The sequence below is a fragment of the Heptranchias perlo genome, chromosome 6 (assembly GCF_035084215.1).
Source record: "Heptranchias perlo isolate sHepPer1 chromosome 6, sHepPer1.hap1, whole genome shotgun sequence".
NCBI lineage: Eukaryota > Metazoa > Chordata > Chondrichthyes > Hexanchiformes > Hexanchidae > Heptranchias > Heptranchias perlo.
The window spans coordinates 101034494-101052181 of record NC_090330.1 but is presented as its reverse complement, the minus strand read 5'-3'; the positions used below and the strand labels follow the sequence as shown (position 1 = coordinate 101052181).

General features: G+C 42.3%; 1 protein-coding gene across 5 annotated transcripts in view; it reads right to left on the bottom strand.

The window, feature by feature from the left end:
* Positions 1-353: 353 nt before the first annotated feature.
* The window catches only part of tbc1d4 (TBC1 domain family, member 4), a 215932-nt gene continuing 198597 nt past the window's right edge, over positions 354-17688 (bottom strand). For all 5 annotated transcript variants that reach the window (XM_067986534.1, XM_067986535.1, XM_067986537.1 and 2 more), the window contains 4 exons: positions 13926-14085; positions 8514-8683; positions 3840-4016; positions 354-1746 (listed from right to left, as the gene is read on the bottom strand). In XM_067986534.1, the coding sequence (XP_067842635.1) occupies positions 1471-1746; positions 3840-4016; positions 8514-8683; positions 13926-14085 (783 nt within the window). In that variant the 3' untranslated portion in view covers positions 354-1470. The remainder of the gene's footprint in view (positions 1747-3839; positions 4017-8513; positions 8684-13925; positions 14086-17688) is intronic.

Sequence of the window (17688 nt, the reverse complement as noted above, 5' to 3'; positions counted from 1 at the left end):
TTATTTTACAGCTGATCTATAGTCCACATTCCAGTGAAATTATGTGATTTATGGAGAGGAGCTGAGTTCAAGCAGATCCCGTTACTTAAGGATTGAGCTGTGTCACCATTGAGCTAAAGCAGCCTGCATTGTGTTGAGGTAATTTCACTCTGAGTTACTCTGATGAGAGTTTTTGCCTCAGAGGCGTGTTTACAAAATATATGCACTCTGCACACTCCCGATTCATCGAGGCGCTTCTAGACACCAGTGTAATGCTCTTAACACCGGTTTATGCAGTTTGACCACTCATTTGGTATAAAAATGTAACTTGTTTTGGTGTATACCAGTCTTAAAAATAAGGACAAGTCCATACATTTTAGTTCATTGCAACCACCAGTTTGAAGTTATTTTCTTCTTTTATTTGAATTTCTTTGAATTGACCTGTTGGAAGATGTCTCAAACAACATCAGACTCCAAAAAGAGAAAATAGGCTTTGTTGTACAGAACCTGCACCAGTACATACTATACAGACATCATTTTATATGATTTGGTTACATTTTAACACACACACGCGCACAGAGTGAAGAATGAAACACTTTGGAACTGAATGGTTGGAAGAAACGGCAGCAGCCATTCCAATTTTTTGATTTCCTTTCTTAATATTGTCCTTCTTCAAACTTTAGCCAGTTACATTGCATAGGGACGAGCTTCTGAGTCGCTGGCACACTGCAACATCAGCTGATGTGTAAGCAGTGGGATTTGGCACTTTGCAAGTACTGGTCTTTACAGAGGCGCTGGTTAAATGCAGCACCATCCCATTCTTCAACAGCAGTCAACCATTTGTAGTCGTGAAGAAATTAATTGGTTTTATTATTTTTATTTACCACAGTAAAACAGGCTTCAGATTAGAAACACGCTGTTCTTTGGAGAGAAAATACATTCTTTTCATTTTTTCAAAAATCATGTCTTTTTTTTACATTTGCCACATGATTTTCAACAAGTCGATCATCCTCACACCAGTTAACTAAATACGGCAGGAAAAGAAGAATTGTCACAGAACCATCCCCGTGTTCTTTTGCTTTAATGATCAAGTAGCTCCCATGCTGAAGTACAACAAAAAGAAATACAACAGAAGCTGTAGTCACTGCGCAGTAGAAATTTTCAGTTTCCAACCGTGATTCTAAACTTACTAAACACCGAATAACCCAGCTGGAGGAGTGTTAAAGTTTTATTTTTTTTTTAAAAAAGGACATTTTGGATACCACACTTTCTACATTCCCCATTTTTACATTACAAAGGCCTTCATACAATTTCTTCTGAGCCACATACAGTGTAATCATAGAATTATACAGCACAGAAGGAGGCCGTTTGGCCCATCGTGCCTGCGCCAGTAATGCAATGGCTCAGAGGCCTAGTAAAGCATGCACTTTCCTCATCATAATGGCTATTGGACTCCTACTGCTGCACTCCCTTGCTTTTGCTCTTCCCTTTTCATGGCTTATTATTTCCTATTTTAACTGTGCTACTGTCCACCTCCTCGTCCATCACCTCTGGCTTTCTTGATGAGAAAAACCCTGAGTTCCTCCTTGGCAGAAGTTCTCCATCGGACAGTGCGTCCGGTGGCAAATATTTGCGCATGTGTTCCATAGTCTTTAAGTGCGTCTGCTTTTCCTGCTCCATCGTACGGATCAAAAGCTTCATTTTATTTTCCCGGCTCAAAATGCATTCAATGCTGGCTTCCAGGTTCTGTATTTTGAAGCGGGTAGCCTGCGAAATGAAGTGAGAAGGTAGTGCTTAGCGGCTTATTACCGAAACAGAGACCAAACAGAGGAGGCAGTACAGCATTAGCCCATTTACCAGCATGTGTGGACTCGCGTGACTCCAGGACCAAGTACAGTGTTAGCACCTTCTTCATTTTTTTTTGTCCTTTAATTTTCTTTCTCTTTTCTGCTGGCTTCTCCTGAAGGCTCGCTGGGGTACAGTTCCAGAGACAGGGCATCCCTCTGCACCTCCCCTAAGTTGCCATTCTTCACTTGCGACTTTACAGTGAGTGCTGGCAGGCTAATCTACCATGGGGGGCAGGGGATGGCACCACAGCAGAACCTAATCCGATCTTCACTAGACTTCCACATGCGTTCGCTTTTTAGCAGGGGTCACTTGAATCGTGATCGAGAGAAGGAATCCTGACTGACTTTACCTCCCTCCCCCGTCTTATCCCGTGAGCCGAGGATCAGCTGTGACCAGCTATCTCAGCATAGGTCGGCTTTCCATCTGGGACCTTCCTGCATGCCTCAGTTCCACACCAGGCAGTGCTGTGTCCCACAAATTATTGGGAAGCTGACTGATTTTATAGAAACAATGCAACAGTTTGCCTGATCAGTGAAATGAAAATGGAGCTACACTGTGGGGATCATCTTGCAGTTTCGAACCTCATTTGCTGGCTGCACATATCGGAAAATCACGGGCACTCTGCTTGCCATTTTCCCCACGTATGCGGCTGGTGGGGGCAAGATTCAAACAATAAACCCCCAACAGATCAAATAATCTCAAGTCCCCAAGTCCAGGAAAATAGATGTGCGTGGAATTTTAACCTGGCCCAAAGTACTTATATAAACCATACTATAAGCTTTAAAAGTGAAATGCCATTGGGCTGCATCATTTCCCATTGGGCGGGTGTAAAATCTTACCACATCAAAAGGGTAAATTTTTCGAGTCTTCACCCGCTGCCAGCATATATTGGACCACCCGTGATTTTCTAATCAGCCAAGGTCCTTCGCCATGGGTTTGGACTTGGAAAATCTGCCCTCGTATTTCTGTTTTTGCTCCTGGCTGTAAACACTAACTTCTAGCCTGAGTTTAGCTTGGTTAATAGCACACTCACCTCCGAGTCAGAAGGCTGAGTTTTCAAGCCCTATTCCATACCTTCAGCACATAATCTATGCTGCCACTTCAGTGCAGTTCTGAGGGAGGGCTGCATGGTTGTCGGGTGCGACATTAAATCAAGGTCCCTTCTGCCTTTTCAGGATATTAAGGATCCCGTGGCTCTGTTCAAAGAGGAGGCAGGGGCTTTCCCCCATGTCCTGGCCAACATTTATCCTCTAACTGCCACCATCAAAGCAGACTAACTTGTCAATGATCTCTTCGTGGGATCTTGCCATGTGCAAATTGACTGCTACGTTTGCCAACACAACGCTGACTTCACTTCACAAGTAATTCATTGACTGTGAAGCCTTTGGGACATCGTGACTGTTAATTGTATCCATGTGATTTATATCAATTAGTGTTAATCGTATTCAGGTGGTGGGTATCAGTTGGGGACTCTCTTGTATCCATTTATAGGAGTGAGCTCATCTAGGGGGTACATGATATGTGATGTTGTTCTGTGTGAATAAAGGCTTGGAAGCAACTGAAGACCGGGCTCTAGTATTCTATCCTTCAGTACCTGGCTATCCAATTTAGGACAGTGAGGATGTGAAAAGCACTATATAGATGCTAATTCATTCTTTCTTTTTCTCTCTCTTTCTTTCTTTTAATATGGAAACATCAGCCCAGTAATATTAGGGCCGCTGAGGGTAAGACTGCAGTTTTGTCTGAGAGATTAGCCATTTGTACAAAAATAACTTTGACCATACAGATTAATAGGGACCTACATAAAAACTGAATGATGAACGGTAATTGTGACTTTATATTCAGCAGCAACCGTCATGACAGGATTAAAATTAATTTGCCTGGCAAAAAATATGAAAATCAGAGAGTATGCTGACTGTCGAGCAAAAAACACAGCCCGCCCCTTTCACACCAAGAGATACGATTATTTGGACCTTCTACGTTAATAATTTTATTGTCGAAGCCATTGTTACCTGGAGTTTCTCCAGCAGCTCCATGTTCTGTCTCTTGAGCTGATTATTTGCTCTCTCCAGCTTCTCCAGACGATCCCCATTATCACAGGGAGATGAGGCCTCCACCATCTCATCCTGCAACACATGGTACTCCACCTCGTAGGCATGGAGCTGTTTTGAAATCTCCATCTCAAATACCTACAACACATCCAGAGATGATTCATTGAAAATGGCGATTAAGGGAGTCTCTTGTTTTAGAATTGCAGTTAGAGAAGCTAGTTCTGTCACACAGTTCTATATCCAAAAGTGGATTGTGGCCTTGTCCGCAGAACCTACATACAGGGTATCGTAAAATTATCTCCATATACTGATCAAAAATTTAAGATTAATCTTGTACATCTTGCAATGAAATAATGGCCCAGAAATTGCTGGAAAAATAATGGAGAGTTCACTCGCCCGCCGTAATTAGTGCAATTTGTGGCGAGGAAGAGATACGCCATGAGTTGCGAATCGTCACAAATTGCTGGACGATTTGTGCCGCTCTGCCGCTACCCTCGCAAAAACCAGAGCTCACCGTCAACCTCCCCGTGAGTTTCAAGAAATTGCTGGATTTGCGCCGTAAATACGAATGAATCTCGCCGCAAACATTTATGGCTGGTATTTTATGTCGTAATTTAGGGCTATTAATTACGTGATTTATGGTCCTGACATGAAACTCAACCTTGGAGGCCCAGAAAGGGAACAATTGAAACTGTGCAGTTTTACTCCTGCAGTAAATTGTTGCTAGAGGTTTTCTAAATTTTACTTTTTCTTTGTCTCTTTTTTCTCTCTCTCTTAATTCAAAATTTCTTCCCCTCTCTATATTTCACTTTCTGTATCAAATTTCACTAATTCACCCTATTTCCTTCTCCGTCGTTCCCTCTGTTTCTTTCTCTATCCTTAAATTTCATTGATGTGGAGATGCCGGTGATGGACTGGGGTTGACAAATGCAAGGAATCTTACAACACCAGGTTATAGTCCAACTGTTTTATTTGAAAATCACAAGCTTCCGGAGGCTTTCTCCTTCGTCAGGTGAGTGTGGGGACTCACCTGACGAAGGAGAAAGCCTCCGAAAGCTTGTGATTTTCAAATAAAACAGTTGGACTATAACCTGGTGTTGTAAGATTCCTTGCATTAAATTTCATTGGCTAAGGAGATAGACTGTGGGTCCCATTGTTCAAGAAGTCCCAGATGTCCTGTTACTCTCTCCGTGCGATAATCAGCTCACACGTCCAGTAATTTGCGGCGCAAAAATAATACGACCTGAAGGGCGAGGTAAAAAATCCAATTCAGGGCACTCGCCGCGAGATGTCCCGATCCAGCAAATTCTGGGCCAATGTTTTACTCCTCAATGCTAACTTTCTACACTATCAACCTGCATCCAGTGTGAGATCTGTTGATCATTGAAAAGGGTCAGACCAAGGAGGATAGCACGAGATTGGACTGACTGCACTCAGAATAATAGTGCTAACCTCTATGTATACTTGTGCCATCCCAGAAAGTATACATTGGGGACTGAAGTGAACACTGAGGCAAATTCTGAATCCAGCTAAACTACACAAACTTTGGGATATATGGGGAAGGGGGTTTAAAACCCTTATTTTTAGGCCCATTTGGGTGACTCAATGGTCTGTCAGTGCTGTTGACTACACAGGAATGAAAGGCAGCAGAAGGTTTGGTTAACTGTAAGGAAAGTTCCATCTGTCTTTTGATTTAATTGGAGTGCTTCCATCTATTCATGTACTCCAATTGTGGTCTCGTCACGTTCAGGGACCAGTATTTGTCTGAATGAGTTCTCTATTCAGTGGTGGGGAACATAGCTGAGAGTCTTACTGCCCAGTTGTGATCAGCAAGAGGGAAGTGTTGCAAGTGTTTAATAGGGAAAGGTTCCAGGGCAGGGCCAAAGGTAATATGGAAGGGGTCAATTATTATAAGGCAGGAGCAAAGATTATACAGGACTGGGGTTGAATACTACTTTCATCCCCATGTTAAAATTTGTCTGCAATCCTTCTGTCCATTTACAAATTGTATCTAACTGACAAATGTGTCCCTCCTACCACTGAACACAGAGGGGTACTGATAACAGCCATGTATATCACCTACCCTCCCAGCTATCGCAACAAGCAGAGGGTCAAGCTGAAGTGGAAAAACATACATACGTCCCCAAACTAGAAGTCACAAAAGTCTGAGAATCACAACAATTAATAAGCATCTCCCAAACCCGCGACCTCTACCACCTAGAAGGACAAGAGCAGCAGGCACATGGGAACAACACCACCTGCACGTTCCCCTCCAAGTCACACACCATCCCGACTTGGAAATATATCGCCGTTCCTTCATCGTCGCTGGGTCAAAATCCTGGAACTCCCTTCCTAACAGCACAGTGGGAGAACCGTCACCACACGGACTGCAGCGGTTCAAGAAGGCGGCTCACCACCACCTTCTCAAGGGCAATTAGGGATGGGCAATAAATGCCGGCCTCGCCAGCGACGCCCACATCCCATGGACGAATAAAAAAAAACATGGAGAAAGACAAAAGATGATAGCAAGGGAGAAGAGGATTTGTGAATGCCACAGTAAAGCCCATTATAAAGGTCATATATAACTTGCACACGAACAACAACAACTTGTATTGATATAGCGCCTTCAACTTAGTGAAACGTCCCAAGGTGCTTCACAGGAGCGTTATCAGACAAAATTTGACACCGAGCCACATAAGGAGATATTAGGACAGGTGAGAGGTAGGTTTTCTGGAGCGTTTAAAGGAGGAGAGAGAGGTAGAGAGGCAGAGAGGTTTAGGGAGGGAATTCCAGAGCTTAGGGCCTAAGTAGCTGAAGGCATGGCCGGCAATAGTGGGGCAATGAAAATCGGGGATGCGCAAGAAGTCAGAATTAGAGGGGTGTAGAGATCTCAGAGGGTTAAAGTGCGGAGGAGGTTACAGAGATAGGGAGGGGTGAGGCCGTCGAGGGATTTGAAAACAAGGATGAGAATTTTAAAATCGAGGCCTTCCTGGACAGGGAGTTAGTGTAGTTACATGTATTGAAACCCAGAAGAAGCATCTCAAACATCCTTTATTAAGCACTTTAGAGCCAGTCGTACAGGCAGATAATGCATGGAAGGAGATGGGTGGGACAATACTGAAATGTATGAGCAGGATGCTTCTGTATCTTGCAGAATACAAATACAGGCTATGCTGGTGTGACATTTCTAGGATATTGGGAAACTGAAACCCTGCTAATTTATGCTTCCTGGCTAAATTATCTAAACTGTAAAAAGAAAAATTTCTTCATTAAGGTAGCTTAGGGTAAGTGAAAGGAAACATCTTTTTCACACAACGAGTGATGTTAGTTTGTGTTGAAGTATTTAATTAATAGAACACAGTCCAATGTGCTCACTCACATTCTGTACCACTGACAATGGTACCTTAGACTGGATTGACCATCAGGACCTTTGGTGGGTCAGCAGGACCATGCATTAAATAACCTGCTCAAACACCAGCCACTTACAAAACTGTTATAATAGTACAGAATCCTGATTAGCAGGTTTTTTTTAAGATATTAGTTATTAGGCAGGACAAATGAATGGGGGGGAAAATCACTTAAGTATAAATGTAAACAATTTTATTTGAAAATCACAAGCTTTCGGAGATTATCTCCTTCGTCAGGTGAGCAAATGCGAAACGTTCAAGGAGTCCCACGCTCACCTGACGAAGGAGATAATCTCCGAAAGCTTGTGATTTTCAAATAAAATTGTTGGACTATAACCTGGTGTTGTAAGATTCTTTACATTTGTCAACCCCAGTCCATCACCGGCATCTCCACATCATCACTTAAGTATAGCACAACTGTGCTATCTAAATGTATAAAGCTACGCTTGATATGTATTAAACAAGCAGTAAAACATACTGAATACAATACTGACCACTGTTGAGGATTGCTCTAACAGCATTACTTAGAAGTGATCAACAGTGCCATAAACCTTAGGCTCTTTCTGTAACTTGAGGTCAAATGCTTCACGAGACTGGTCTGTAAATTACAAGTAACATTAACTTTATTGCACCCTTGGACTAATACGTGACTATTAACGGCCTTATATTATCCCACAGGATGATTTATAGAACAGCACACGCTAACAGGCCAGGCTGTACTTATGGCCACAGTGTCTTTATTATATCAGAGGTAAGCACTGAGATGGTAAAACACTAAATCACTATGAGTATTAGGTACGCTTCTCAGTTTAAAATTAGTACTCTAAATGGATAAATTACAGCAGTTTGGAGTTTGTTGGTTTAAACAATGCAAAATACTTTGTTTTCATATTCCCATCCTACCATAAACATGGTATTCTATTTCCTCTAATGTAAACTACTCTAAGATTCAATCTGAAAATTATTGATTGGTAGTAAATGGAAGTAAAGGAGATTAAAAAGAACATTTTAATTAGTTTTTTTAGGGGGGGGGAGGAGGTAGTTGCAAGTTGTCGCTTACATAAAACAGGTTAGTAGATATCATGAAGATACTTGTGCTATCATCGGACTAGCTATGAGATACCCTTTATCTGTGTCTGACTCTCTAAAAATATCAAAAAGGCCTCAACAATGCAAATCCGGGCAATGACATCTACAGGTTTACAGTGCAAAATAATGACATTAGTACCTGGACAATAGTTTTCTCCATTTGCGTGTGATTCAAATTCGGAATGGTGGACTTTATGAAATCTACTATGCTCTCGAAGCTATCACACTGCATAATTAATGTCTCGTGACTGCTCAGCAGGCTGAGTGCCACCTTAAATATCACGTCAGTCCCTTGGAGAAACATTACATCTGTTTTTGAAAAAGGAAAGAGATTACAGTCTTCATGTTAGTAAGAACATTTCATATGAACAAACGCTTTCAAGTCAAAAGTCTTATCTATTTGTTGGTAAGTGGAAAGTTAGAACAAAACCTAAATCAGCACGGGTTTTTTTGGTTTTTTAAATACTGTATGATGTTGTCACAACTTCTCAGCACTCCAGACAGATCAGTTCCTCCAAGGAGGTCCCGTAGGAGCTATTTACTAAAGCAGCTTACCTGTGAAAAAGTGCATGCTGCACCACTGTGATGTCTTTCCAACAGTGTTATTCATTAACACTGTCAAGCACTACAATCCAGAATACTGCGTTGCTCAAGGGCTGTTCTTAAGAATTCTCCAACACTATCCCACAGAGTGGTCAGCTGTGGGCCTGTGTTCATAATTCCCCGAGTGGTGATTTCTTCCTTTTTAATCTGCTACCTTGGGCAGTTGCCAAGTGGAGGTCGGACATTTTCCAAAGTTCCCAACATACATTGAGGTCTCGGAGTTCATCACAGTTTACTGGCAGTGCCAATATTGCCGCACTCTTTGTATACAGTGAAACCCACCATATAACTGCGACTGAACAGCATATGTTAGCCACTCTCGGTCTGAGGAGTTGCTGCTAGTGGTTCTGTTACCATGGTTACTGCTGACCAGTCCTGATTTCCTCCCACAAACGAGAGGCACCCGATACCTCTTCCGTGACACAGGTGCAAATGAGCTATGCAGGACAGGCCAAAAACTGTAAATAAGTGAACATCGTAGCTTCGAGCATTCCGTTTATTCTTCAAGAGTAGTATCAAATTAAATTACTGAAATTAAATTTGATTTGAATTTTTTTTTAATTCTCCCCCCCACCTCCCCCTCCTTTTTTGTGCTTGTTGGGGTGAAAGAAATGATTGTCAAGAAATGGGGAACAGCTTTCATTTTTGGCTCCCACAATCAGATTCAGTGCTGTGAGGTCACATACAGCAGAAGCCATTCCAGAGTAATGCTCCCATTATTCTGTTCCAACATCGGAAGGACTACTGCTACAAGAGACATATTTCTTTCTCACACCAACCAGTAATGAGACTACATGTAGGTTCAGCCGTGGCTCAGTGGGTAGCACTCTCATCTCTGAGTCAGAAGGTTGTAGGTTCAAGTCCCACTCGAGAGACTTAACCACAAAATTACAGATGGACACTCGAGTGCGGCACTGTCGGAGGTGACATCTTTTGGAGGAGACTTTAAACCGAGGCTCCGTCTGCCCTCTCAGGTGGATGTAAAAAATCCCGTGGCACTATTTCGAAGAAGAGCAGGGGCATTCTCCTCAGTGTCCTGGCCAATATTTATCCCTCACAAACAGATTATCTGGTCATTATCACATTGCTGTTTGTGGAACCTTGCTGTGCGCAATTTGGCTGCCACATTTTCTACATTACAACAGTAGCTGCACTTCAAAAGTACCATCGGCTGTAAAGCACTTTGGATGTCCTGAGGTCGTGAAAGGCGCTATATAAATGCATGTTCTTTCTATCTTTACCAATTTAGTGCAATTAATACTGGGTGATGAGCAGTTTGGGGTTGAGGGCCCACAACCATTAGGAAATTTGTTGAAACTGCCTGAAATAATTTTGCGTAGGACCCTTAGACCTATAGGAAAGAGGAGACTTTCAGGATGGGATGGATTTAAATCCAGGTCCCAGAGGAGAAAGAAGTGTTTGCTAACCCATTAAATCACCCATCTTCATTTCAATTGCGACTATTCCAAGTGCAGAAAATGCCTTAATATTTCTAATATGTTTAAATGACACAGCTTTCATCTGTCTCCAGTCATTTATTGCTATTTTGTGTCATCAGGGCAAAAGTTGGAAATGAATTGATATATTTAAATGCATGCCATATATTTTAAAAGTTTGTCTAGATATACTTTTAACACAACGACTTGGAGCTGGGAAGACAGCGGTGGGGATGGGAGGGGTGGTTTGCGGATGGGAAACCCAGGTGTAAGGGTTTCCCGTGGATCCTATCAAATTCAACGGTTGGATCTGTTTTAAAATTTTTCCATCAGATTCCCGCCTGATAGCCAACTTGATCGACAGGCTGAGTGTGCCTGTTGGGCAGGAAAGCAACCGGGGAGCAGATGAAAGGTAAGTTGGAGTTTGGTTGGGGGTCTGGGAGCAATTAGGATCTTTGGGGGTTGGATGGCGGGGGGGGGAGGGGTGACTGTTGTGGGGGGGGAAGGGGGGAGCAGTCGGACATCGGGGGTGGGGGGGGCGTCTTGGACACCGGTCACGCTCGAAAAATCAATTTTAACTCCCCACCCGCCCCCAATCCACCTGTTCTTGGGGGTTAAAATTTGCCCCAATGACTCACTAGAATTTGAACAGTGTCTGCGTGTGACCTTACTGCTCAGTACCAATAGGAGGGCCACTTTAATTCCTCTCTGACTTACTGGTGTTATAATGTATTAATTTTCTTCTAATATTTACATTGTTAATAAGTGATACAGCTAGATATCTAAAATACCCCGAAGCTGAATTGTTGAAAGGAACTGAATTTAAAGCTTTGACTGAGGTAATGCAGAGCTTGAGGGGATCAGAGGGAAGTTAATCAGTCCATGCTGCTGAATAATTAATGTAAACAAGAGATCAATAAATAATTCCAACTATCTCGACTCCCACTTTATCACTGCAAAGGAGAATCCAAAGAGCTTCTACAAATACATAAAGGGCAAAAGAGTAACTAAGGAGAGAGTAGGGCCTCTTAAGGATCAACAAGGTCATCTATGTGCGGAACAAGAGATGGGCGAGATCCTGAATGAATATTTCACCTCGGTATTTACGGTTGAGAAAGGCATGGATGTTAGGGAACTTGGGGAAATAAATAGTGATGTCTTGAGGAGTGTACATATTACAGAGAGGGAGGTGCTGGAAGTCTTAACGTGCATCAAGGTAGATAAATCTCCGGGACCTGATGAAATGGATCCCAGGACGTTATGGGAGGTTAGGGAGGAAATTGCGGGTCCCCTAGCAGAGATATTTGAATCATCGACAGCTACAGGTGAGGTGCCTGAAGATTGGAGGGTAGCAAATGTTGTGCCTTTGTTTAAGAAGGGCAGCAGGGAAAAGCCTGGGAACTACAGACCGGTGAGCCTGACATCTGTAGTGGGTAAGTTGTTAGAGGGTATTCTGAAAGACAGGATCTACAGGCATTTGGAGAGGCAGGGACTGATTAGGAACAGTCAGCATGGTTTTGTGAGTGGAAAATCATGTCTCACGAATTTGATTGAGTTTTTTGAAGGGGTAACCAAGAAGATAGATGAGGGCTGTGCAGTAGACGTGGTCTACATGGACTTTAGCAAAGCCTTTGACAAGGTACCGCATGGTAGGTTGTTACATAAGGTTAAATCTCATGGGATCCAAGGTGAGGTAGCCAATTGGATACAAAATTGGATTGACGACAGAAGACAGAGGGTGGTTGTAGAGGGTTGTTTTTCAAACTGGAGGCCTGTGACCAGCGGTGTGCCTCAGGGATCGGTGCTGGGTCCGCTGTTATTTGTTATTTATATTAAGGATTTAGATGAGAATTTAGGAGGCATGGTTAGTAAGTTTGCAGATGACACCAAGATTGGTGGCATTGTGGACAGTGAAGAAGGTTATCTAGGATTGCAACGGGATCTTGATAAATTGGGCCAGTGGGCCGATGAATGGCAGATGGAGTTTAATTTAGATAAATGTGAGGTGATGCATTTTGGGAGATCGAATCGGGCCAGGACCTACTCCATTAATGGTAGGGCGTTGGGGAGAGTTATAGAACAAAGAGATCTAGGAGTACAGGTTCATAGCTCCTTGAAAGTGGAGTCACAGGTGGATAGGGTGGTGAAGAAGGCATTCAGCATGCTTGGTTTCATTGGTCAGAACATTGAATACAGGAGTTGGGATGTCTTGTTGTACAAGACATTAGTAAGGCCACACTTGGAATACTGTGTACAGTTCTGGTCACCCTATTATAGAAAGGATATTATTAAACTAGAAAGAGTGCAGAAAAGATTTACGAGGATGCTACCGGGACTTGATGGTTTGACTTATAGGGAGAGGTTGGATAGTCTGAGACCTTTTTTCCCTGGAGAGTAGGAGTTTTAGGGGTGATCTTATAGAAGTCTATAAAATAATGAGGGGCATAGATAAGGTAGATAGTCAAAATCTTTTCCCAAAGGTAGGGGAGTCTATAACGAGGGGACATAGATTTAAGGTGAGAGGGGAGAGATACAAAAGGGTCCAGAGGGGCAATTTTTTCACTCAAAGGGTGGTGAGTGTCTGGAACGAGCTGCCAGAGGTAATAGTAGAGGCGGGTACAATTTTGTCTTTTAAAAAGCATTTGGACAGTTACATGGGTAAGATGGGTATAGAGGGATATGGGCCAAGTGCAGGCAATTGGGACTAGCTTAGTGGTATAAACTGGGCGACATGGACATGTTGGGCCGAAGGGCCTGTTTCCGTGTTGTAAACTTCTATGATTCTATTCTATATTAAAAACCGGTAGATAGGTTAATAGCATTTGGAAAGAGTGTTTCTTATTAAAACGGTTATTGAACAAAATAATAAACAAATCACAGTCAAGACCATCAGTGCTGTAATTGGCCATCATATCATTGCAAATGGACTGACTGAAGCTTGTAAGCAGCTCCTAATCTTCCATCCAGGGATGGTTTGAAGTATGGGAAAACTTTAGGAAGGAAAAGGGGGGAAATTTCGCCATTTGTATGTTTAACCATTTTTCATTGTCCGATTGGCTGTGTTGTACACTGGGTTTTGATCCATATGCTGTGCAGTTACAAGCGGGATAGATATAAACTGAGCTGGTGAAATGTTCCACAGAACATCACTGTTCCCATGCAGCTGAGACAAAGGAAGGGGAAGGAGAAAGGGATATGTTTTCTAGGGAGTCCAGCTAGGTGGGGTAGAACAGTGGCAAAGTGAGGAAGGATACGTATTCTGTGGTTTTGCTTGATTACCTTTGGGAATGAGGGCATTTATAAAGAATTTCCCTTCAAGAGATTAAGTAAGTGTAGTGAAGTCCATGCTATGAGAAACGGTACATTGTCTCTGGAAGAAATGAGCTTGATGTGCCAAAAAGTCTTTTCTTGTTCCAAGCCTGTTTGTGCTCAAGGAAAACATTATCCAAACTCCCAACTGGCAGGAAATGCTTGTTCTATGTCAGCCCTTGAACGTGAAGACCATCACTTACCAAAGACCCTGGCTACGAATCCTAACGGGAACTGGGAGGCAAAAAAGGTGAGGAACCATGGGGCCGCGTAGAGGCTGGGGCTGACCTCATTGTCCTCTAGGTGGTTGTACAGATCCCGGTGGTAGTCGTGCAGAAGTCTTGACAGTTGGTACATCTGAATCTGCCCAAAGGACAAAGTGTTTTCAGTATGTTTTCAGCAGGCAGCACACACATCGTCCTGTCATTCAGTGCTGAGCGGAATCACGAGCTCACCAAAATACACACACACACACACACACACACACACACACACACACAATGTTAACTGAAATACCTCTTGGTGGGTATTTCTGTTGGCTTACCCTGTATTTATATATATTTATATTACATATAATTTAACAACTTTCAACTTTTAGAATAAACCATCAAATAGATTAGAATACCTGAAATTTTAACAATGACTAACAGGAACCAGTGGACTAATAATTGCACTGATCACTCACTAAAATGTATTCTATAAATTTTCCACTGTTGCCTCAGCTCTCAGTAGTTTACGTTTTTGTTGAGGAAACAAGTTCGCGGCTCTCCCAATGGCTCGATGAGTTAGTGGATCTCACCCTGGGTAACACTACAATGACCTCAGTGCCCCTGGGTTAGAGAACGGATAGCCAACCAGGCCTGATCAGTATCCAGTGACCCTTGTTGGAAGTGCACGAGGTCAGTATTGTGCTCGGCTGTGGCCCCCTCCCACCCTGCGTAGGATAGCCTGCCTACACTCAAAGGTCAAAGCTCAACACAGGGGTACTGGAGAACGACCTGTGCTAATGACAACTGTACGTCAGGAACATGTCAACAACTTCAGGAGGGAGGGGCAAAAATTGGCCAGAAAAAGAAAAATCGGTAAACAGATGTAAAGGGTGCAGACCCATGGTACAGAAAATTATATATGAATGGATTAAGAGAGGGATCGTTATGCTAATGAATCAATATAATTTCTTTTGTTAAACAAAGTTATTTAAAAGTGCCTTTCCGAATTTACAAGTTTTGGTGGGCTCTTTTTAATAGAATGGAACACCTAATATAGGACACAAGTTCCAATGGTTGTAAAGAGTAGAAGAGAAAATAAAGTAAATCAGGGAGTGGTGCTTAGAGGCTGCCAAGTTTGTGTTTCAAAAGCTTGAAGATTGTAGGAGGAAGGGAAGACTGCGAGGGGCCAGGACTCCCACACTTTCGACATCCTGGGAATGAATGAGTAGGAGATAGGGCGACGAGTCTTGATTTCAGCATAGTGATGATGTCCAGAGGAGGAAGAGCCTGTAGAACAGTGTACGTGTAGTTTAGGAGGAGCAAAGTTTAGAGAAGCACTGACCATAGTAGTATTCACATAATGGAGTGTTAATAGCCTCTATTATATTAATACATTATGTCAAGAGATTGGAGTCATAGTTAGGATCATTCACCATAATGTATGCCTTACACCTAGTGCATTTTATTAAAGATAACAATGAAATAAATATCACACACACACACACACACACACACACACACACACACAGTGAAAATTCTAGTATCACAGCAACAGTCCTTTCCCAGGTCACTGATTTTACCAATCATGCATCATGTCAGACCAGAGGACTTTTGTACTGAATGCTATTGTACTCCCTTCATCTGGTCCTGCGTTGTATTAAATGTTACCATCTTTATCAGTTTATCAAGTGTGCAGTGAAAGACTGTGTGGAGAATGCAGCTGCAGCAGAATTCACAGCACTGCAATGACTCATAAGTGATGCACAACCAATTTTGCTGTTTTTTGTTTGTTAAATTCACGTATTTTCCCTCCAATTTTAAAATGGCCAAGAGAGAAAGGTGGCTCAAACCACTAAATGGGAGGACAGACCCACTGGGGAGGCCCTGCGTGGCCCTGTCCTCTTGGTTTTTTTTAATCTCCTTTCAATACATTCTATCCGTGGCGCTGAGCATACAGGAGACACGAGAGAGAGGTAGAACAAACACACAGCCGCTAACCTCCCTTGTCTTCAGAATAATACCCAAGATGAAAATGCTTTTATATTTAAAAAAAATAGTTTTATTGAGGTTTTCTAGCTGGTCAGATGTTGCAAGTGAAATCCAACCATATATCATAATTGAAAATTTAAACCTTTTTTTGGCCTCAATAAAAATTGTTCCAAGGCAGGAGATGACAGGGTAGTCCCAAGGGTGTTCTGCCCAATCCCTTGAGCTTTCCATTCTCTGTTTTTAAATAGTAGATGATTTATGGTACAAATAAACACCTCGGAGGACAATTATGTTCTAAACAATCAGTGTGCCTCTGGCATAATGATCCTATTCTTAGAATAATGATATTTTAAAATTTCGTATGGTATGAAAGTAATTTTTTTCATTAAAAATCTGAAAAAAGTTTGAATATGAAAGAATTTGTTCAGCTCTTTTGAATCAAGTGGGTATAAATGGAACACCTCCTACATTGAAATTTGCCTAAAGACATACAAAATTTTTACTCTTCATTTTTTAGTGCCCACCATTGAAAATGTTCTAACACTGATAACACATTGTTCTATTACACTAACTATTGCAGCATTAAACAGTTATTCTCAAACCAAAGGATCCCACTGTGCAGCTGAAATTATTCAAAGGTACAATGCTGCATTTATTTTTGCCCAGTGCAGATGTGTGGATAATAAGAGTCTAAATGGGGGTACAGGAGAAAAGGGATCTGGGGGTACAGTTACACAAATCACTAAAAGTAGCGACGCAGGTTAATATGGCCTTTAAAAAGGTAAACAAAACACTGGGGTTCATTTCTAGAGGGATAGAATTGAAAAGTAGAGAGGCCACCTTAAACTTGTATAGAAGCTTGGTTCGACCACACTTGGGAGTGCTGTGCACAGTTCTGGTCTCCATATTATAAAAGGGATATAGAGGCATTGGAGAAAGTGCAAAAAAGATTCCCATGGATGACACCAGAACTGAGGGGAAATAATGATCTGGAAAGGCTGAACAGGCTGGGGCTCTTTTCTCTAGAAAAGAGAAGGCTGAAGGGTGACCTGATAGACATCTTTAAGATAATGAATGGGTTTTATAGGGTAGAGAAAATGTTTCCACTTGCGGTAAGAATGTGGAAAGCGTTACCACAAGGAGTAGTTGAGGCAAATAGCATATATACATTGAAGGGGAAGCTAGATAAGCAGGAGGGAGAAAGGAATAGAAGGATATGCTGATAGGGTTCGATTAAGTATGGAGGGAGGAAGCTCATATGGAGCATAAATGCCGGCATAGTCCAGGTGAGCCGAATGGCCTATTCTGTGCTGTAGACTCGATGTAAGATGGAATGAATAGTGAAGACACAAAATATTCTCATTCTACAATACAAGGTACTCCCCTATCTATATAATAACATTTAACCACATATACACCTACTGTTTGAAGCTGCCATTAATTTCTCCACCAAGAAAGATCCGCCATTTTGGGTCTCTTCTCACAACCCGAGTCACTTTGGTGATGGGTGTGGCTTATGGAGGCAACCTAAATGTACTGCAGCACGGTTCCATTCATTTCTACAGGAGTTCAGGCTTCAGACTTATCTCAATACACACTGGCTGCTACTAGTTTTTCCCAATCGTGCATCATTATAGCATGCACCCTACCCTTGTAACAGGCATTGCTGGAATGGTTAAGGAGATGAGAAGCAACCCACAATGGCAGGTTTCTGTGGGTGGTGGAACACCTTGCTTTAAAGTATCTAGCAGGTGACATGTAATAGACT